At 41.3% G+C, this 23,179-nt stretch overlaps 1 protein-coding gene across 3 annotated transcripts in view; it reads left to right on the top strand.

Annotated features, from left to right (window-relative positions):
• The window catches only part of LOC111234822 (NT-3 growth factor receptor-like), a 188,713-nt gene that overhangs the window by 36,074 nt on the left and 129,460 nt on the right, over positions 1–23,179 (top strand). For all 3 annotated transcript variants that reach the window (XM_022762999.1, XM_022762998.1, XM_022762997.1), the window contains exons 2-3: positions 14,225–14,299; positions 18,521–18,592. In XM_022762999.1, the coding sequence (XP_022618720.1) occupies positions 14,225–14,299; positions 18,521–18,592 (147 nt within the window). The remainder of the gene's footprint in view (positions 1–14,224; positions 14,300–18,520; positions 18,593–23,179) is intronic.

The following is a 23,179-nucleotide window of genomic DNA, read 5'->3' as shown; positions in this document are numbered from 1 at the left end:
TACACAAACATATTTCACACATAGTACCTAAGGTTAAGTGGTTCAAAAGTAATTGTACAGACACACATGAAGTGAAACACAATCATCATAATTAATATTGAGTGGAAAATACTTTGCAGTCAATGACTGTTTGTATCCTCCCTGCTGACGCTCTCCCAGGTCCACACTGTAGCCTCCTTCAGCTCCTGTTGTTGTTGCTCTCTCTGTCTTTACTCTTCAGTCAGACTGAGATCAGGCGACTGACTCAGACAGAGGAGGATCTTCCACCTCAGCTCTTTGGTTGTCTTGACCATATGTTTAGGATCATTGTTTTGATGCATTTGTCTGAATGTGAGCGACCGACTGCTCCTGTAAACCTGTGTTTATCCTGTTATGCTGTATTTTGGATGAGTGTCTGTAACTTTCACTCTTCTATTTTCCCAACGTCACTATATTCTCCTCATTCCTTTGTTCATCATGCACATGCAACGATCAGTGCAGGGTTTTAGATCTTGGGCTCACAGACTGTGAGTATTTCCACCTCCTATTTGTATTCATGAAGGTGTTAAACAGCTGGATGGAGCCAATCAATTCACTGTCATAGCTGTGGAACAGCTGTGCAGTCACAGCTGAGCATGTCAACAACAGGTCAACAAATGGAAAGATGGTTTCACAGGAAATCACGGTGTCTGCATGATGCAGAGCAGCACTGAACCATTGACTGATTTCAATAAAATAAAATAAAATAAATAACTTGGCTTTTTTATAAGAAAATTATTCACTTAATATAAACAAAAAATACATGTTTTAAGATGCATCATGTTATAATGTATACATTTACAAGAAACTATAAATGTAAATTTTCATTTCAGAGAAACTTTCAGTAGCTGAATGTAACAACAGTCTTTTCATTTTGCACAGTAAAGTTATTAAAGTTAAATATTGTATCTATAGCTTCTGTCATGTTCGTGGGCGTGACCATGTCCCTTTGACAAGGATTAGAGCTTGTCAAACTATCCTTGACTCAGTTTCTACTGTTCTGAGATCAGTTATGATAGCATTATACACATGCACAGATGTGTGAAAACTAAACTTGCACATTAAGCATTAAGAAGCAGCAGGAACAAGTAAACAAGGTAATTACACTGATTTATCTTCTCTGTGGAAGATCTGCAGTAAGTTTGAGAAGTTTGAGACAGAAAATTGAGAAACAGAGCGAGAGCGGTAATGCTTGCATCCGGAGCATAGAGCTTTAAATTGCCATATTGATGCTTTTAAAGGAACCCCAACATTTTTACAATAGCACGGGCACAGAGGCCATGGTGGCAGTCGGGCCTGCAGTATTTTTCGGGGCAGTCGTGTCCGCTTTGAAATTCCTATCCTGGATGTAACACAACATTTTTGCCATGAGTCAGCAGTCAGTCGGGTTTGTACAGCTGAGGTTTCCCCACTAGTTTTTTTTAGTGCTTCTGCTGCCTCACCTGGTTACAGCTGGAAGAGTCTGGGTCATCAGATATTTTGTGGCTGTAGAATCAGGCAGCTACAGTGGCCTTGAGAGCTCAACACCCTGCAACTCAAGAAAACACATGCAAACAGACTGAATGCAACTTCATCCATTTGACAACTCATGAGCTGCAAATACTCACAACACAACAGAAGTGTTCCTAGGGGACACAAGCGGGTGGGGACTGACCTGGTAGAGCACGTACCATGAAGGTGTAGTCCTAACCACAGCGGCCCAAGTCAAGTCCAGCCTGTGGCCCTTTGCTGCATCTCATCTCCTTTCTCTCCCTCTCTCTCTCTATCTCTCTCTCTCTCTCTCTCTCTCTCTCTCTCTCTCTCTCCCTGACATTCTTGTCTCTCTCTCTCTGTCACTATTGGAATAAAGGCAAAAAATAACTTTTAAAAAATAAAAAGATGAACCTGCTGGGACACACTTGTTGTTCAATGCTGTAACTTTGGAAGTTAAAAACATTGAACAACAACTACGTACCAGCAGGTGCATCACTGTTTAGTGTCCCCTGGAAACACTTGGATTGTGTTGTGAGTATTTGCAGCTCGTATGTTGTCAAACTGATGAAGATGTTTTCTGAATTTGTTTTGTCTGTTTGCATGTGTTTTCTTAAGTTGCAGTGAATTGCGCTCTCAGGGCTACTGTAAATTACCATCTAGAGTGAAGAACCCAAACTACTTCAACAGTTCATCCTGTGGGGACCATGAATGTCCGTTCAAAAAGTTCAGCGAAATCCACCTAGAAGTTGGTGACATATTTCAGTCTTTGACAGATTGCAGCCTGTAGGGGGCAAAAGGAGGCATCCTGGGGATTTGCATTGCACACTCAGGGTTTAGCAGCAATCAGTACTTTATCTTATTCAGTTATCAAACTGATAACATAACACCCAGTCATCTGACTGGTGATCAGGTTTTGAGACGACACTCTCACCCTGGGCTAGCAGCTGTGTGAATAACAGTAAAGTGAAGCTGATAGATGTGTGTTAGAGGCGTGCAGTGAAGGCTCTTATCATGTCTCCACATGTAGCCTACATGGAGAGGTGGGAGAACACTTCCTCCTTTCAGCTCTGAGCTCTGCTGTAACACACACACACATCAAAGACGATTAAACACTTGAACATGCTGTCTGTTTCCATGTCAGCTCGTCCTCCACACTGTTCATCTGAAGCAGCTCTCTGTATCACCCCCACCGTCCCTCCCACACACACTCACACACACGCTCGTCGCTCTCTTTAGTAAATGGAGCTTCATGAATATTTAATATGTTTGAAACTAAACACGGCAATCAATTCAACCCTCTCACACTTTACACACACACCAGTGTAATCACAAGCCATTCTCTCTGTTATCTCTCTTTCTTCCACCTCTTTTCTTTCTTCTTCATCCCTCTCTACCTCCGTCTCTGCCCTCCTTTCTCTGCTCCTGCTGTATGTCTGGCTGAATGTAAATAGCGTGTGATAGCTGAAGATGGTGGAAGAAGCTAGTTGGCCCCAGGAGGCTTTTCTTTCTCTTAATGACAGGTTGGCTTTCTGAAAGCATGAATACATTAAAGGAGAGGGGGAGAGGGGGAAGCAGGAAAGAGAGAGAGGATAAACTGGTAAAGACTCTGTGAAGGACACATACAGAACATACACATAACTCTAGAGAGCAGCACCTGCAGTTAATACCTGGTCAGAGCAAGAACATCAACATCTGACAATGACATTTACACAGACTCACAACGACCAAGGAGAAATGTAGCACAGCAGAAATTAACCGATTTTCCTTTGTACTGTATAAAGAATCACATGGATACACAGCTGTCAGTTACATCTGTGAGCTGTGTCCCTGTTCATGATGCGGTCCACGAAGGTGTGGCCCTTTGTAGCCGTTGTAGACCACAAATGCTGAATTGGAATGAGACGATCTGGTCTACAGAGGATTTTTGCTTTGCGTCATCTTGCTCCTGTCGCCTAGCAACGTTGACAACATGTAGCTTTTTTTTCACAAAACTTAAGGTTTTAAGATCCTTAGTGTTAACAGTTGTACGGTTAACTGTTGAACTGAGCTGAAACCCAATAGTTATATATAACAGTGTAATCCTCATGCTATCTGTGTTGTTTGCTGCCATATTGTTTTCATTGCCAACGTGCAATGAATCTTGGGATAGGTTGGAAAAGAAAGACACATTGGAAGAAGCACAGGTGTGATGCACAGCTGATATTAGAGTGAACCCAGCTGATACTAGGCTGAAACCAGTTGATAGACTGAAAACAGCTGATACTAGACTGAAACGGGCTGATACTAGGGTGAAACCAGCTGATACTAGGCTGAAACCAGTTGATACTAGACTAAAAACAGCTGATACTAGACTGAAACCAGCTGATGCTAGGCTGAAACCAGCTAATACTAGACTGAAACCAGCTGACACTAGACTGAAACTAGACTGAAACCAGCTGACACTAGACTGAAACCAGCTGACACTAGACTGAAACCAGCTGACACTAGACTGAAATCAGCTGATACTAGACTGAAACCAGCTGATACTGGACTGAAACTAGACTGAATCCAGCTGACACTAGGCTGAAACCAGCTGACACTAGACTGAAACCAGCTGACACTAGACTGAAATCAGCTGATACTAGACTGAAACCGGCTGATACTGGACTGAAACTAGACTGAATCCAGCTGACACTAGGCTGAAACCAGCTGACACTAGACTGAAACAAGCTGACACTAGATTAAAACCAGCTGATACTAGACTGAAACTAGATTGAATCCAGCTGACACTAGGCTGAAACCAGCTGACACTATACTGAATTATAATTCAATGCAGTCAGACAGATATTAGGTTCAGACTTGGTCTTGTTTATTTCAGCCAGCATTGCTTCACCTCCACCTCTCTGGCTCTTACACATTGGTAGAGAATGTAAGAGTCTGGTACAGTTGCTTCTCTGTCATGGCAGGCAAACATTGATGATTTGTGTGGCTGAGAGGTCTGACTCCTCACACACCACCAAAGATCAGGAAGGAAAGGGAGGAGACAGGGGGAAGGAAGACAGAGCGAGAGAGAAAGGAAGAGGGAGAGAGGGACCTGAAGCAGGAGCAGTGTTGGTCATCAAAACCCAGATCAGGGTAAGACCAGTAATTCATCATCATATTGTTCCATCATTGCACCACAGATAATCTATAATATTACAGATATGACAATATGACATGTTTATTATTATTATTATTATTATTATTAGTAGTAGTAGTAGTGGTAATAGTAGAAGTAGTATCATCAAATTGCCCTGTGAACCAAAGCCTTTGCTCTGTCACTAAACTACAGGACTATGAGGCCACAGGCTGTTACTGTTCATCCTCCTTTCCTTCCCTCCTCCTTCACTTCTCCTCTTCTCTCTTCTCTTCTCCTCCCCTCTCCTCTCCTCTCTCTCACATCACAAATCTCTTTATGCAGCAGCAGAATCTCATCTGAAATATCTCCATATTTAGATGCACAGGCTGATTGTTGGGACAGAGGAGCTGCTTTCCAAGCAGGAGCTGCTTTATTTAAGGTTTACTCAGTGGGGGGGTGGGGGGATGGGGGGGAATTAATATTTTGCTGCCCTGGGACATTTCCAGGCACAAAATTATACAGTTTTACACTGCTGCTCTTTTTTTCTGGGATGGGTTCATTTAAAATACAAGGTTTATGCACCAGGGATGTTTTTAAACATCAAGAGGTTTCTTTTTTATTTTTCACTTTAATCCAAGTTTTTCTGACTTCTTTCTTAATATAGTTTTTTATGCCTGAAAGCCTGTTTCTGTTTCTGTGTGCTTTCGAGGACAGGAAATTGTATTTCATTTCACAAACACTGGGTGGGAGAGATGACGAGTGTTTTATATTTCCTAGTTTATCATTTCTGCCTTTTTAATGACCCAGTAGTAAAAAATAAACCAAATAGAGCAGAGGACAGAGTTTGATTAAAATTTTTTATTTCTATATTGTTTTGCAACTAACTAATCTCATTCACACTGAGAAATCTGTACATCACTCTAATTGGATGGATCAGTGAACAGATTGAAAGTGAAACAAGCCCATAGGTTGTCTGTGCGGCAGGTTATTATGACAGCATAGTTACATTTTGTTGCTAGATGACATCTAGTGGTCGTAGTAATGTGCGGTGACGTAGTATAAAGAGAGACAAAGTCCACATCAGGAGGAGGTTGTGGTGGATGGATGAATATGGACTTTAAGCAGTGACAGGTGAAGTGATGGCTTAGGCGCCCATACACATTTGAACGCTTTGTCATAGTATTGGAAATCGAACAACTACATCACTACTTCAGGAAACTGAGGTCACTCTGAACACTGCTACATTATCTTTCTTTAAATAGCCTGAGAGCTCTTGATATTTGCTTTAAAGACAATTTAATATCAGATGAGGAGTTTGTATAAATCCATCTGTTACTTCAGCACCACGGACAGCGTCATGGTTTCATCAACACACAGCACAGTGAGGTTGTGGGCTGGAGAGGGAGGATGGAGGTTAACAACAGTTTGAGCATTTTGGTCTTTTTGTTATCAAAGCAGTTAGCATCCCCTCCCCCCCAAATATCACCTACTGGAACATGAGCCAAGTTCACTACATCCTGTGGTCACCTATCAGCATCTTGAGCACTGCTCATAAACATAGACATGTCCATATCTTGTAACCATGTTTAGGAAGTACTTATTTCAACCCAAATCAACATATTTTCCTACACCTAACCATGCCATAACCGTTATATAGTAACCATGGTGACAAATGTCACCAAGGTCCAGTACACCTATACACTGAAGTGGCCCTATTTTAGGGGACACTCCTATGGGTCATATCAGAGGGTTGTTGGTTGTTCAGGTTGGAGGACTGGTTGGACTGAAAGTGTCAGTTCAATGTTTTCTCCCAGTAGTGTAGCCCTGCCAGTGTAGTTCTGGTGTTATGTGCTGACGGTTTTAGACCTGACAGCTGAACATCAGCTGCCGTCTGTAGGTTTGTGTAATATCCAGAGTAACAGTGACGTTTGTTCTGTTTTTATGCTTTGAGCTTCACAAATTGAATTTCTTTGATTTCATTGTGTTGGGGGCAGCGATATCAAAGGCATAACTCAGTATGGATAGATAGCACTGCAGGTAAGTGAAGTTTATGTGTTTTTGTAGTTTTGTCTCTTTAAAGGGCAGACAGTTCCAGTTGGTAAAAGGTTTGTTAAAGTGTCAATGGGTTAAATCTTCATTTCTCTTATATGAGGAATGTCCTCCTCTAAACCTGAAGCTGGGGAGTGGAATTTCAGCTCAGTCTATACAGCTCTCACACATCTGGCACATCTGTCTGAATCTGCTTGTAACCTGGGATAAGACAAACAATTTTAAACACTGTACCTCACATACAGCCTTCCACTTGAACAAGCTCTTATGTGATTTTATCATCTTCTCATTTTTCATTCTTTATCATTTCAGTATGAACAATCCTCAGATGTATAGCTATCTGTGTGGAACAACCAGGGAGTGACAGGGGAGTAAGAGCAAGAGAATCGTCCTTTTATATGCAGTAACAGAGTGGTTGCAGGGTTGGGTGTTTAGTGTTTATCTGTAAGGGTGTTTTGTTTGAATGGATGCGTCCTCAAAAAGCTCTGGTTCTGGATCAGAGTGAGATGAGGTGCTTGGTCTGAGTTCAGACACTGATCATTAAGGAAGTTTGTTAGTGTCTGGTGTCGGTCATTGTCACAGTTGCCACCAAATTATTATGAGGCAGAGCTACAGATAGTAGTGATGACACAGTGCTTTTCATGTTCATGTTGGCACACCTGGCTGTGGATGTCATGTTTGTATACCATGTGTAGGTGACATTAAGACTGAACACAAACCTGAACTAAGGCTGAAAAGTAAAAAACTGTTACTGATTTCATTAACGAGACAGTCATGCTAATGTAGCTTTATATGCAAAGTGCTACAGACCTATTTTTATGTCCGCTAATTTAGTACGCCAAGACAATATCCAAACATGCATTAAATTGATTTTATGTGACAACGACAGGGACTTTGTTGCTCTTTATACTACGTCACCTGACTTCCTCCTTTGGTCATAATTACCTCGACCACTAGAGGTCACCTAACAATAGAACCTAACTGTGGGTCTTAATGATCTGCTGCACAGACAGCCTGTGGGCTCCCCTTTAGAGGAGGACAGTCTAGAAACAGATTGTAGTCCTGTGTGCAAGAATCTTATTGGCCATTCTGCCCACAGCCATCAGTTCTCCACCAATAAAAGAGAGCCCAGAGAACCACAGACAGGAAGAAATTTTATTCTGTCTTCACTCACTACAGTATTACTTTATGACAGATAAAGACACATTTTAAACAGTTAGAAAAATAACATTTTGAATTCTGGCTAATTATGAAGCAAACATCATGTCTGCATGGACAGAGTCAGCACCGGCTTCACTGCCTCAGTCACTTTGTTCACTGTAATTGGCTCTGTGTCAGTCAGGCCTTTGAGTTTGGGGAGAGAAGCTGTTCTAAAGTATAACGTTACACATGCGAACTTCAGCTACAATAACATTACAAGGTTACTCCTCTGGGCGTCCTGATGGTCGAGTAGTTAGGGCACACACCCTACCATATGGACCTCTGAGCCATTTACTGTCTCTCTCCACTTTCCTGATCAAATAAAAGCAGAAAACCACCCCAAAAGATAACTTAAAAAAAACAAGGTTACTAAACATGTGTGCAATTAGCTTCTATGATTACTTTAACAGTTAGCTATAAAGTTGATTTGAATTGTGGAAGCTGATTGTGTTAGCATTTTCGCAAGCCACAGCAGGAGCTGCATTCAGGTTGCAGGTGCAGGCGATGTGCTCAGTGTCCTCAGGGTTCACAGGTCAGATCCACCATTCATTCCTCCCCAGCTCCACTGTATTGTCCAAATATGGTTTCCTCTGGCTCCAAAAAGCCAAGACGGTGACGGGCGATGTCCAGTAAGTCAAACACACACACACACACACACACACACACACACACACACACACACACACACACACACACACACACACACCAGACTACATTACATCCTATGACATGTGACTTGTGAAGATGGGTTACAAATAGATACAGGGAACACAGCTCTGGCCATGAGTGTCTTAAATGTCACAGTGATTTGTCCATCATGTTATGAGATGTTCTGACTCATTCCAAGTAGTTTTTGTTTTTAAAGCTAGAGTAGTCATTTACTTCACACTGTTTTGTGTGGAGTTTGTCATCTAGAAGAAAAAAGTCTTTTCTCCAGTGGAGGCTGTTTTCACTGTTCACTGCGTTTCAGTGAGGCTGCACTGCGTTCATTTCAGGCTGAAATCTATGCAAAAAGAAAACTTTGAAGGATTTTATTTATCACAGAGCAAGACTTTTTGACTCTGACCGTCCTGTGAGTGATTTTATTTTCAGAGATGAAAATCTCTCTACAGAGGCTGTCACGCAGAGAAAACTCAGTGGAAGTACTTTTAGAAGATGAATTTAAAATGTGTTTGTGTGAGTGTATCTGCTGTATAATTATACGTGTGTGTGTGTGTGTGTGTGTGTGTGTGTTAGTAGCTATTGAAACTTTGAATTGGATAATTGATCTGTTAGTCAATCAGCCTGCCCTCAGGGGGGCAGAGGCTGCTGTCAGGTAGAGATGCTCAGCCAATCAGTCAGCAGGTCCCACTGGTTCTGGACTGACAGTAATGACAGGCTGAGAATGCCATCCCATAATGCACCATTCTGGCAGTTTAGGGCAGCCTCATCAATAATGAATTTATTATGCTCATTAAATATAAATTTAAATATAATTAAATATGTCGCATCAACTGCAACAATGATAAAGATACTAAAAATCACAGTTAACATGAACCTGATGCTGAAGTGAAATATGAAAAACATTTTAAAATCTATGGGTTATAAGACGAACATGTCAGTGTGGTTTATGAGGTGCAGACCAAAAAATGATGTGATGTGGGTTTGTGTGTTTTGATCAAAATGGGCCACTACCCTGCTCCTGCTGCTGGGCTCCCAGAAGGCCTCAGTACAAACCTTCATGGCCAATGAATTCAGACCATCAGAAAATGAAAACAACACACCAGTGAACACAGCAGTATATATGCTGATGAGTATCACAACAACTGTCCTCCCTCTCCTCCTGTGATTTTCCTGTAATGACTTTTCAGGCTTGTTTTCATTGTTTTTATTTTTATTTTTACAGCAATCAGCTCTATCTTCCAAAAATACACACTTTAGGCTGATTACTAGAGTTTGTGGGAAAATGATTCCCACAAACTGGAACAAGTTTGTTCCAGCCTCCATCGTTTGTTCCAACCTCCATCGTTTGTTCCAGCCTCCATCAAGCTGCTGATACTAGACCAAAGTGCAATAAATATAAATACACAGGCTCTTCAGCACTCAGCACTTTTTTGCATTTTTATTCGTTTTTGTCATTGTGGTGTTGTGTTGTCTTGTCAGTGTAAAATGTATAATCAGGTGTTTCTTCATGTGTTTGGGATGTTTTGTGTGAACCAACTTTCTAGCATTGTGTCAAATTGTTTGTGTTTCTGTGATGGTTTCATCCTATTTCATGTGAAGCATTGGACTGTAGCACTGTGCCCAAGACAAATTTCCCTTTGAGAACAATACAGTTTATGCTAACTCTGCGCTAACTCTCTAAAGTTCCGGGCCGCCCACGCTACCTGTGCGACCCGGGAGCAGCTTGAGGTTTTGTTGTTTGGTGTGTTGAACGTTTGTCTGTGTGAGTGTGCTTTCATAACTTTTTATTTTTGAACTTTTAATGCCATGGAATTCATGTGGAGTAGTTTTTACTACTGGGGGGTATTTGCTGCACTTTGGACCATCTTGAGCCAATTTGCCTGTGGGCAACATGAAGGCGGCAGAATCACCTACAGCCGGGAGCTGCTTCTTGCCTCTCTGACCACTAGCTGCCGGTGACAACTTTCTGCACATCCCCTGCTCCTTATCTCACACGCTACAGCAGGTGGAGTACGGTCTAAGAAGCACCACAGAAAAAGAGGATGGAGAGGCGCTGTTCAGCGCAGACTAAAGAAATATAGACTTGGCAACAGGCTCTCACTGCTTCCATTCCTATCAAGATTGACGAACTCGAGGCTTACGCCAGATGTAAACATGAGTTCAAAGAAACTTGCATGCTGGCCTTTACTGAGACATGGCTGGGAGTAGCTGACAGCAACATTGACTTACAAGTAACCAGCTCTGGATATCCTGTCCGACTGGACCGGTCACCTCTCATAACAAATTAATCCACGGGAGGAGGCGTGTGCTTTCACATAAATGAGAGGTACTGTAACACTGTTGTTGTCCGGGAGGAAGCATGTACCCCCGGCATTGAGCTGCTGTCCATGTCTCTCCAGTCACTCAGCTGATCGAAAGGTGAGCAACATACTGGACTCCCCTTCTCCTGATGCTCCAGAGTTTATTTTAGGGGACTTTAACCGACAACCATGAGAAACTCCACTATTGACTCATGATGTTGTTCAGTGCCCGGTGCTTTCAGATCATTTCCCATGCCCCCTTTCAGTGCATCCTACCACAAGAGTATACTACTCTTGCCGATCTACAAGCCTGTCTGTAAACGACGAGAGCGAACAGTAAAGACGGTGAAATGCTGGACAGACCACAGTATTGCCAGCTTACAACCTTGCTTCGAACTGACAGACACTGTTTCCTCTTACATATCCTTCTGTGTGGACACTAATATCCCCTGTAAAAACATTACAGTCTACCTTCTAAGTGTCATGAATAAGAAAAAAAAATCATTTTTTACAGTGGGAACAATCAGGAAAAGAAGGAAATCAAGAAAGAAGTAAGGAATGAGATAGAGAAAGCTAAAAGAGCCTATAAGGATAAGATAGAATACAACTTGGTGATCTGTGGGCTTCCTGGCAGGGTATCAAATCAATATGCTCTGTCACTCACATAAAAAATGAGAAATGTCACTTGATTGTAATAAAATCCCTGCTATTTGGAAATCCTCCACTGTAAATCCTGTTCCTAAAAACTCTATTCCTAAGTAACTTAATGATTTCAGATCTGTGGCATTAACATCATTAAGTATGAAAATCTTTTGAGAAAATTATTAGGAACAAAATTCTGTCATAATGAAAAATGATCCACTGCAATTTGCTTTCCAGGAGGGGGAGGGGTGGAGGATGCCAAGCTTTTTATACTTAACAACCTATACAAGCATTTGGAAAAGCCTCAAGCCCATGCCAGGCTTTTATTCACAGACTTTTCATTCAACACAATGCAGCCTCATCTCTTGCTTGAAAGGTTAATAAATGTTTTTAATCTGCCCCACCAGCTTGTTTCATGGATATCAGACTTCTTAACTACCAGAGAGCAGACGGTTTTGGTTAATGGCTGTCTCTCAGAACCTCTTGCTCGTGGAGTGGTGTTTGTGTCACATGATGAATCTCAGTCCATTATTCTCTCTCTTTTAGCTCTGTGTTTGGTCTCCACCAGATCCTTCAGCTGCTAAATGCTCCACTATATTCACCAGCTGCTCTCTGACTGAGTCTGCGTGCTGCTCAGCAGGTAGAGGACAGTGGAGACCAGGTAGATGAGTTTTCTACACAGAAGAAGAAAACAATGACCTGAAAGAGGCTAAAAGATCCTGGAAAGCTGTAGAGAGTTGCTGATAATTATCAGTGGGATTTTCACTATGAGTGACACCACTCAAACATTCAGTCATTTGATCCAATGTTCTTATAAAGATATATAGTAGAATAGCTTCACATCTCATCAGTAACATGAATTATTACTTTTTAATTGCCGATAATAATCAGGTGATGTCTGCACTGTTTTACCTGTCCTTGTTGACTTACAGTAATCTCTGATTGGGATGTAACTTTAATAATTGGAAACCTGTTTAAGATTTGTACACACTTAGAAGCAAAAGAAACAATATCGAACAGCCACGAAATATCAGCGCACCTCTTCCTCACACACTCCTGCTGTTGAGAAAAACAGATGCTCTCTCCTGAAGGAAAATTGCGGCACTGTCCTTGGTTGCAGCTCCTCTCTTCTCTGGCGTTTTGACAGCACCTTTCCCAATGCACTGCGCTGATTAGGATACAACGCCACCATAGTGGCGTGTCGCCTTAATTGTAGTAACAAATGACAGAATTCCAGTAAGTGAAATGCTTATTAGAATATAACCAATCAGAATTTGTTGAGGCAGAAAAAACCCTGCATGAGTTGACAGGTATGCCCCTGAAGGCAGCGTCAGTCAGTTTGAGGTCTCATTTGGGCTTAAGGTGCAGTTGTAGCCTATTTGCCCCCAGACCTCTGAAGGGTTATAGTCGTTCAAAGCAGGTGTCATATTGAATGATTGATAACAGTGTACTGTATGTTTGAAGTCTAAATGTCAGGTGGTACAACATATGAATGTTTACAGTTGTGTGCGTGTGGCACTGTGTTTGCAGATGGCACAACACCGAGAGACACAGAGAGAGAGAGAGAGAGAGAGAGAAAGAGAGAGAAAACATGCAAAGGTGCTTTAGTGATGAATCAATTCCAGGAGACAGATGGACAAACAGCACCTCTACCTGATCCTGCCAGGCATACCTTTGTAACTCACACAAACACACACACACACACACACACACACACACACACACACACACACACACACACGTAGAGTGAGAGCCAGGAGGAGGTCTCTGGGGGAGACAGATGTTCAGTGTGATGTGATTTGCGTGTTTTGATTTGTTGCCATCCTCTGCTGGATCCAGACCCTGGTTCTGCTCCTGAGCTCCCATAAGGCCTTGGTACAAACAACCTTCATGGCCAACAAACCACTGCAGCCAATGAATTCAGACCATGTCTACATGAGCACTGAGAGGGGAGAGAACCACAGGAAGGTTTGATTTAACAGTTTGCAGCCTGTGATGTTTTGTCAGAGGAGAGGCGTGTATACTCTGAATACAACACCAGTCAGTCCTGTACCAGCCTGGTTTTTATCAATTCCAATTTTCTACATAACACAATCTCACCTTTGCTCTGTGGTTTGATTGTGTGCTGTTGTGTGAATATTTATAGTTTCTTTTTATAGCTAACAGCTTGATTTTTTATTATGTAACTTGTGTATTGAATGCTGCTGCTTCATTAGTATCAGTATGACAGATAGTATTCAATAGTAAGGTCAGAGACTGGGAAGGAAGTAGTATGGAAAGAGAGGAAAAATACTTGTTTACATATATATACTGTATATATATATATATATATATATACAGTATATATATAGTTTTACTTGTTAAGTGCCCATTTGTAGACTTCTTTGACCTGGTCTTTAGCCCACATTATGTAAGTGGGCGAACAAATGGATTCAAAGCAAACAGGCTCAACGTGTAGACCACTTTATCCTTTACCTACTTTGGCAGACAAATATGGGGCCAATAAAGACTTGCTACAGAGCTGCAATGATTAGTCAGTGCACTGATTATTAGTCAATTAACCGAAAAAAAATTCCAATGTGAGTATTTGATGCTTTTATTTGTATTCTATAATGACGAATGAGATAATTTTGGACTGTTGGTTGGACGAAACAAGACTGTTATCTAATTAATGTCTTTTTCACTATTTTCTGGTGTTTAATTGAGTAAACTCGTAATAAATGAATGAAGATAATCATCAGTTGCAGCCCTAACAACATGTCTTTTCTTTCCTTCTCTCCAGACACATTGAGAACTGGACTGGTCTTCAGACCTTGAGGGATGTGGATATGGAGCTCTACACTGGCTTAGAGAGGCTGTAAGTATTAACACATGTCTCTGTGTGTCATGATGTAATGTTACAGTATATCACCACTGGCTGCTGAGAAGATTTCCCTCCATTGCTGTGCATCAGACTAATACCTGTGACACAGCAGTGTAAAACAGATGCAGTGCTGACAAAAGAAATAACTTTAATCACTGGAAAACTGTATAAGAAATTGGGCATCTGCTAAAAAAATGAGATAAGATCAAATACAAATAGAAGCTCTGACTGATGCTAGATTGTCCAGTATTAGCCCTTTGCTGGTGAATATCGCACTAAATGAAGTGCCACATTGGTAAACAAAATGTTTCTACAGTGCTGATTTAAATTAATTTTGGATCGTCATACTTATATGTAAAAATGGACTTTGTTCAACTGGTTTAATTGAATATAGTTTTCCTTGGATTCCTTGAATTAGCTTCCGATCAGGCAGTTGGTGTATACAACAACACATCACCACTGAAGAGGGGGATTTCTGTTTGTGGGAGTCAGAAAGTTGTTGTTGCTTTACAAGAATGCATGTTGTATCATTTTAATTTTGGAGGATTTCACAAGATTTTTCAATACGGTTTTGAATGATATCAGTAATTGAATACCACATCTTGACATTTTATCACTACTGAATACTTTAATCTTGTTAAATACCACTGAATTTACTGTACTGAAATGTTTGACTGACTGAAAACTTGGTCTGAGTTTCTGCTTTCAAGTACTTGCAACTTTATTTTCAGTATATTTTATATATATATATGTTTTAGGTTTCTCAAATTCTGATAGAAAATTCACCTCCCTGATGTTCTAGTAGCTTCATCAGCTTAAATCAGGTGGAAAGATTCAAATCAAATCAAAAACTCAAAAAGAGGTTGCTCAGATACACTTGGTCAAATTCAGATCCTAAAGTTCAGATCATATATTTTAGTGAAATAAATTCTGTTACTTAAATTTCAATGTCAAGAGTTCCACAGTGATTAAATGTCAACATTTGGTATTCAGTCACTGATATGTTTCTAATTATTATGGCAGTGATTCTACCATACACAATCCCCACCCCCTTCATTCATTAGCTGGATGGAGTGCTTAACTTGGTAGAAGGAGTCTTTGGACAAATTCCAGTCCAGCCCCTACACCCTCCTCCTACCCACTCTCACTCCATTCTCGTGGAGGGTCCACCCCATGAAGTGTCCTTCCAAACCAATGACACTTAAGTGGGAGTGGGTTATGAAGCCCTCCAACACTGAGTCTGCGTGGATACAGGTATACAAACCACACTTCAAGAGCAGTGCAGCATCGCTTTGAGTCTGGGATGGATGAAATGCCACAAACCTCCCAATATGAGCGTTATTTCCAAAGGATAAGTCATAAGTTGCTTCACCTCAAAGTCAGAAGATCAGCTTCTCTGGGAACATGGATATCATTGATGGAGTTGAGATATTTCAGTTTGGACAGATCTGTGCTGCTGCTAAAACTTTTTTTGAAATATGTAGTTTGAGGTTCCTCCTACAGGTTGTGGTACTTCTTAAGATGTTCTGTGGTATATTTTAATATACTTATATTTTAATAAATCACTCCCATGTCTAAATGTAGAATAAAACAGTTCTGGTCTAGTGAGTGAAAAAACTGTGGGCCTATGTGGACATATCCTTCAACATTCTCAGAGTTAATCTATCTCTCCATTATTGTATGCACAGTGTATGCATAAGTATAGGTACTGATTGACAATGAGCACTGTTATCTGAACAGTTATAATATTAGAGAGATTGCATCTTGCATATTTTTTTGAATGTTCTTGGTGTTATTATTATTATTATTATTAATAATAATAAAAATAATAATAATGGTATAGCCCTTTTAATACAAGTAACAAAGTACTTTGCATGAATAAAATATGAAACATCCAAACAATTCAAAGTAAAATAAAAATAAAATTAAAAAGACATCACACAACAAAAGCTTTTATATAAATGTGTCTTAAGAAGTGAAGAAGATAAAACAGAACTGACTCTGAGAGCCCGATCTCCTCTGGCAGGTTATTAAAAGAATTTTAAAATCAATCCTAAATTAAACAGGCAGCTAGTGTAGAGACGCTGAGCTGAATACATTGTTTGGAGTTAGGAACCTAGCTGCAGCATTTTGAATTAACTGCAGGTGATTAATTGATTTCTGAGACAGGTGTACAGAGAGCTACAGTACAGTCAGTACAGTCAAGGTGGGGGGAAAATATCCCCTTGTTTCTGAAAATGTGCTTGTTAAAAATGAGACTAAACCCCAACCTAAACTAAATACATGGTATTTTTGTATTTTTTAGTCCTTGTCTAAAAAATTTCATGTTTGATAACCATAACTAGGTTATACTTAACTATAAAAATCGTGATATTTCTTTTATATCTTGTCAAAAAGTCCTGTGTGATGTTTCAGGCCTCCAGGCCTAATATTATGGGAGCTGTGGACTTTTTAGTTCATTCTTTCACTGGTGCTCATGTACCTCTCTAAAAAGAAAACTACGGAGAAACAATAGAAAACACACTGAATCATTTTGATGCCTAAAAAACCTTTTTATATCATTCAAAACAGAGCTGATCCTTCTCTGTCTCTGCTGTTTTTACTCATTTCGTAGCCAATCAGCATCGGCTCAGAAGAGCCTAGCCCCCCTTGTCTGCTGTCATTGGACAGAGCAGATGCCTGGCTTCAAGCTAGATTGACAGACGCAGTAACCCATATCAGCGCCTTCTCCAACTGCTGAACTGCTCTGAACGGATCTTTGGAAGGAGACCTCCATTTTGTAGTCAGAAAGCTAACAAAAACAATCACACTCGCTGACAGTCGCAGATGCAGGAGGAAGAAGAGACATTGATGAAATGCGGAGAGAAGTGTTGCGAATAAAGTCACTTTTTTTTATGGTCTCTGATTTCAGCCAATATATTCAAATCAAAAATCAAATATGTGAGACACTTTGCTGTGACAACAAATGTTTAAATCATTAGTTTTCCTTCAGTAGCTCAGAAAAATGTGATATGATGAAGGTTAGCCCAAGGAATTTAAGCAGATTTTTCTTGCTTGAGTTTCATAACCCCTTACAAAAGATTTTCTGTAAGTTGTGTGTTCTGCTCATCATCATCAAGCCCATTCAGTCCCACAGCCACAACAACAGCATTCTCATTTGAACACTGTGTTTGCACATAAATGACTTGAAATGTGTGTATGCCACTTCCTGTGGAAAATAGAGCTTTATAAAAACAAACTGGATGGAAGGACACAGATGGTGAAGTAGTGAACTGAAGCCAGATTTTATAATGAGCCTCCTCATAGGTTTATTTTTACTTCATATCAAACCAATAATCATACATCCACAATGTGATGAACATTCTGGGTAATTGTATTGTTGTATTGTGTGCACACTAATAAGCACTTGTCTGCGTCAAAAGATAAAGATCTTAACCCTCTACAGCTTTCAGTCATTATTAAACCATTAAACCACTGAACTCATGGTGCCGACTCATCTTAACAGTCCCAGACCCTCACAGCTCAGAGGAGGGGGGCGGTCTGTGTAGTGCTCCCTCTCCTGGTCCTGGTTGGTTTTGGAGCCACAGTGCAGCTGAAATGACCTGGACACTGCCAGGTGACAGGTGAAGTCAGTCTCACCTGTCCCCAACGTTCGCGGGAGAAATTCTTCTTGAATACTGAGAGCTGTTGATTCTCTTTCACCAACAGTGATTTCAGTAGTTTTCGGATCAGATTCTGGTCCAAATTCTTTTGGGCGGCACATGAGGTTCACCAAAGGGCGCATTATCAAGTTGATTGTGATTCATAAAGGGAACTTACCTTGGAGGCATGTGTGCACACAGTTTTATGAATCTGATCATTTTTGTGGTTTGGATCCTGTGCTCAGTTTCATGAGTGAAGCCCCTGCTCTCATTAATATGCTGTTAACAACATGCTGTTGGCAGGTGTCACATGGAATCCTCCTCAGTCTGGGTCTTCATTCATCAGCGTCTTCAGCATTTATCCACAATCAATAACTGGTGTTTGCAGCTCTGAAAATGGATGTGATTTATAAACGACTGTCTTCATCCCTGCTCTGCCTTCTGTTGTTTGTGTTTGTGTTTTTCTGTAATTGTTCCTGTTCTTCAGTGATGGAGCTGAAAGTTATTTATCAATGCTCTTCTTCTCACTCCTCCTGCCTTTCTGTGTGTGTGTGTGTGTGTGTGTGTGTCACAGTACTGTTACCAGGAGCAACCTGCATGCCATCCATACTCGTGTGTTCTCCAAGAACCCCCACCTGCACTACATGTGAGTACCCACACACACACACACACACACACACATGCGCGCGCACACACACACACACACACACTCACACACACACACACATAAACACACACACACACACACACACACACGCACACACAGTGGTTTGAGGTAAGAATGAAATTTAATCAATTACAAAAACGTCCATTTGTGGGTGGAGGATACAGCTACGATGCTGTCAGCTTCTTCTCACGTAAATACCATGAGGTCAGAATATAAGACCTGGAAATGACATCATGTCTGAGGTTTTGTTATGAGGACCAGACTGTTACATATTCACACTATCAGATACTTTTTTGTTTTTGAATGGAGAGCGAACCGGTTTATTTAGCTCTTGTAGAGTGTGTTGCATTATGGGTTGTTTGTAGCCTTAATTCACATTAGACATACCTAGAGCTAGTCTACAGAGCCAGGGATCGGCCCGCCCAGGCCCCCCACCGAGCCTTCTGCCCGGCTTCCATTTCCGCCCAACCTGATGTCTGTCCCTACAGGTGGTGGGTGTACAGGGAGGTGGCTGCATGTAATTTCTTTGGGCTTTGCCTGACCGGGCCCGATGGGCCAAGACCCAGTCACCAGACATTTGCCGGCGAGCTCCCCTCCCAGCTCTGGCTCCAGGATGGTGTCCTGGTTTCCCTAATCTGGGTGAGGTGACACAGAGAGCTGCTGTAGAGATTCTATATCCATCTGATCTGGGAATGCCTCAGAATCCTCCAGGAGGAGCTGGAAAATGTTGCAAGTGAGAGGGACTACTTGGTGCTAATGAATTCTTTTACAGTCTGTTTATATTGAGTCAGCACTAAAAGTGTTTAGTCAGGGAAGTGTGAACTGTATATCTGTAGAGATCAGGGATGAAGCTGTCTGTCAAACAGCCAAGAAATTGATGGTGGAGGATGTGGAGGTGAGGTGGAGGTGAGGTGAGTAGCTGTTGATCAGCCAAACCAATGGGAAGCAGAATGACTAGATGTTTCCTGTTTCCTCCCTCCACAGGGAGGTCAAAGGTCAGGTTCACCTGCAGTACAAACCCACAGTGATAGAGTATCTTGCTCAAGGACACTTCAGCAGTGCAGTTACCTGCTGACATGAGGCTTAAAACCCAGGTCACCATGTGAACGATGGACCTACTGATGAGTCTCTAACCTGCACAGATTTATGTTCCCTTGCATTTACCTACTGTACAGCACAGGCACAGGTAACATCTGTCAAGGCTGCTGTTGTGTGTAAGTAAGTCAGCGTTGTTCAAGGTGAGGAGGCCCATGAGACAGAATGTAACCTGCTGTTACAGTGGTGTGGAGGTGCTGTAATGGAGCGCTGCAGCCGACAGCTCTGACCTCTAGTAACATGTTCGTGTGAGTGTGTTGTTGGACATGAGTTTCATCCCCAGTGATCTACTGTCATGTCTTAATGATGATGACGATGACGATGATGATGATGATGATGATGATGATGATGATGATGATGATGATGATGATCCAGTATTTTTATGCCTCCGTGACGGTGTCAGTCAGAGCCGGAGGAATATTGTTTTTGGGTTGTCTGTCCGTACGTCCGTTCCATTCTCAAGGACACGATATCTTAATAAAGTCTTGCTGGAACTTCTTCAAATTTTGCACAAATATTGGGGCGGCATGGTGGCTCACTTGGTAGAGTGCATACCGCATGGGATTAGTCCAAACTGCAGTGGCCATGGGGTCGAATCTGACTCGTGGCCCTTTGCTGCATCCCTTCTCTCTCTTCCTGACTTTCCTAGACTTTCCAGTCCGTCTCTAACTTCACTATCTGAATAAAGGCAAAAATGCCAAAAAAAATTACTTAAAAAAAAAAAAAATGGTACAAATGTTCACCTGGACTCAAGGATGAACTGATTAGATTTTGGAGGTCAAGATCACAGTGACAGCACAAAACACTTTTTGGACATAAATCAAGACTTCACAGCAATTATGACAAAATTTCACACAAATGGTTGATATTTTCTATAACTCTGGATAAACAGGGATGTAACCTGAAATTTGAGTGGAGCAGGCAACCATGAGGCAGTACGCTAACAGCAGTCAACACAAGTTGCTGTTCAGGACTCAACAATCTGGTCTCCTGCAGGTTACTTGTTCAGATTGGTTTGATCTAGTTCTGCTAAGGTTGTCTGTGAAAGTTACTGTGACTCCTTCAGTGCAAAGAATAAAAAAAGTAACCACTTCCATGGTTTCACTTGTCAGTGTTTGGAGTAGTAACCCTGTCTGAGAATAGCATGCTGAAGGCCTTATCTAGGGCATGAAAGGAAATTAGCATGATCTTCATTGGGCACTTGGCAGGTCACAAGAGCTGGCAGGAAATCAAGCTGGAGCCTGGACAAAAATGTAGCCAATGTGGACTTCTTACACATAATACTTCTGAAGAAGTCCAGGCAGAAAGCGGAGAAAAATTACCAGGCTCCAAAATGTCAGCTGCTTGTTATACAGAGATCTGTTTTGAGTTTGTCTGGAGGTCATAGATTGTATTGGTGATGTATTAGAGCTCCAGGACAATCATGTAAACATATCACAAACACCTTTCATACAAAATAGCACTATAACCTTCAGATTCAGAAGTGGTCACAGAGTTAAACCTCACCTGGACTGTTTTGTACAGTGGCCCTGAGAGTTCAACGCACACTGCAACTGCACTGCAAAGAGACAAAACACTCAGAAGCAAATCCAAAAACAGCTTCATCAATTTGACTACAAATGTGCTGCAAATACTCACAACACAACCAAATACAGAAACACACTGCGAGTAGCACAGACAAAAATACAAAAAAGTGATGAACCTGGCTGAGATGCATGTGTTGTTAGTTAAAAGCAAAGATTGCTTATATATATATATATATATATATATTAATTTATACAATATATCCATGCAACTGCATCCCAGTGCATCTTAGTTTGGTAGCTGGTCTGGCAGCACATGCATGTTAGTGCACGTTCATGTGCATGTGAGTCTCTCCTGTTAAACCATTGGCCCTCCCCACTACCTGCTGCTACAGTGTCATTCCTGCAACCTCGGTCCCAGTGGATCAGTCCAAGGCTGAATTTCTCTCCCAGTCCGACTGTGGAGCAGATACTGGTCTGGTTTTACTGAGAGGAGAACCCTACGAGCTGCTAAAGGGTCCAGCTGGACTCAGAACTGTTTTTCTTCTCCTCTATGTGTCAGTAACTCGATGCTTCACAATGTTACATGTCTGTTTTCATTAGTCATGACTACACTAGACATGATAACGTTGGCTAACTTGCTGTTACTGATATTATGAATGTGTTCCATAAATGTTGCTTTCACTAGTGGACTAACTGTCAGCATCGCTATGGAGCATATTACAACAATGCTAGCGTGGACTAATGGTTGTGTCTGGATTGTTTTTGTTGTCTCTCGTGTTTACAGGGAAACTTTATTCAGTTGAGCTTTGAGACAAACACACATTATTAATCATTAACATTCTGTAATATCTAATAACCACCAACACACTACATGTGCTACGTATGCATCACTCTGTATGTCTGTGTCTCCAGACATGATTATAAATGAGCTTTGTACCAACAGAATAATAATTCCTTGAGAACAATCAAACAGACTCTGGAGCAAATACTTTATTCATTCATCTATTAAACTGTGTGAAGAGCTGCTCCTCAAAGTCACACACACATGCAGGTGTTAGGTCAAAGATTTGGACAAGACACAGACCACTCCAATAAATGTACCCTGTGTCATATTGTAGTCATCATAAATGTTAAATACTACAGTTAGTGAGCACACAACTGATGAGAGAAAATAAACAGCTTCCATTTGCTCTTCTCCATCTTTTATCTTCTGGCACAGCAGCTGTCTCCAAGGAGGAGACAGTGGCCAATCAGGGCTTCAGCTCTGCACGGGGGCGGCTGTCTCCGTGCTGCTGACACTTCCTGAACAGCAGGAAGTGGACAGCTGGTGTTTGTTTCTCTCTCTCTCTCTCTCTCTCTCTCTCTCTCTCTCTGTGTGGGGGTATGTGGATTTGTGTGTGTGCGTGTTGCTCTGACACTCCTCTTCAAACAGGCCTTAATGAATTTAATTGAGATAATGTCAATGATCCAAATGAACCAAATGAGTTTGACCCTTCCACCTTCACCACCACATTTTGATTGAATCATCACACCATCATAAACAGATTAGGACATGCGTTAACGCTGTGTTTTTGTTGTGAAAGACTACAGAAATTATATGTTGTTGGGATTTCAAGAGAAAACTGATGGATCTCTGAGAATGTTGGAAGAAAGTCTGGGAATGGACAAACCTTGTGATAGCATTATCCTTCACTCTCTAAAATCAAGTCATTGGATTGTTGTCTCTCATTGACTCACTGATTAAGGATCTGTTCACAAGACTAAAACTAAAACCAGCTCCATATCAGAAACAATCTCCATCCAGACTATCACACCTGAAAAAACATATCACATGACCATTCACGTACACTGGGCATGTGTGAGCTGGTGTAAACAGGAAGCAGATTGTCTCCTCTGCAGTTGATTAGTTAAAGAAAATCCTCTGAACGAGGAACAGCAAAGGTAG

Source organism: Seriola dumerili, unplaced genomic scaffold, assembly GCF_002260705.1.
Source record: "Seriola dumerili isolate Sdu_G_001 unplaced genomic scaffold, Sdu_1.0 BDQW01000465.1, whole genome shotgun sequence".
Classification (NCBI taxonomy): Eukaryota; Metazoa; Chordata; class Actinopteri; order Carangiformes; family Carangidae; genus Seriola; species Seriola dumerili.
This window is presented reverse-complemented; position numbering and strand designations above follow the sequence as displayed.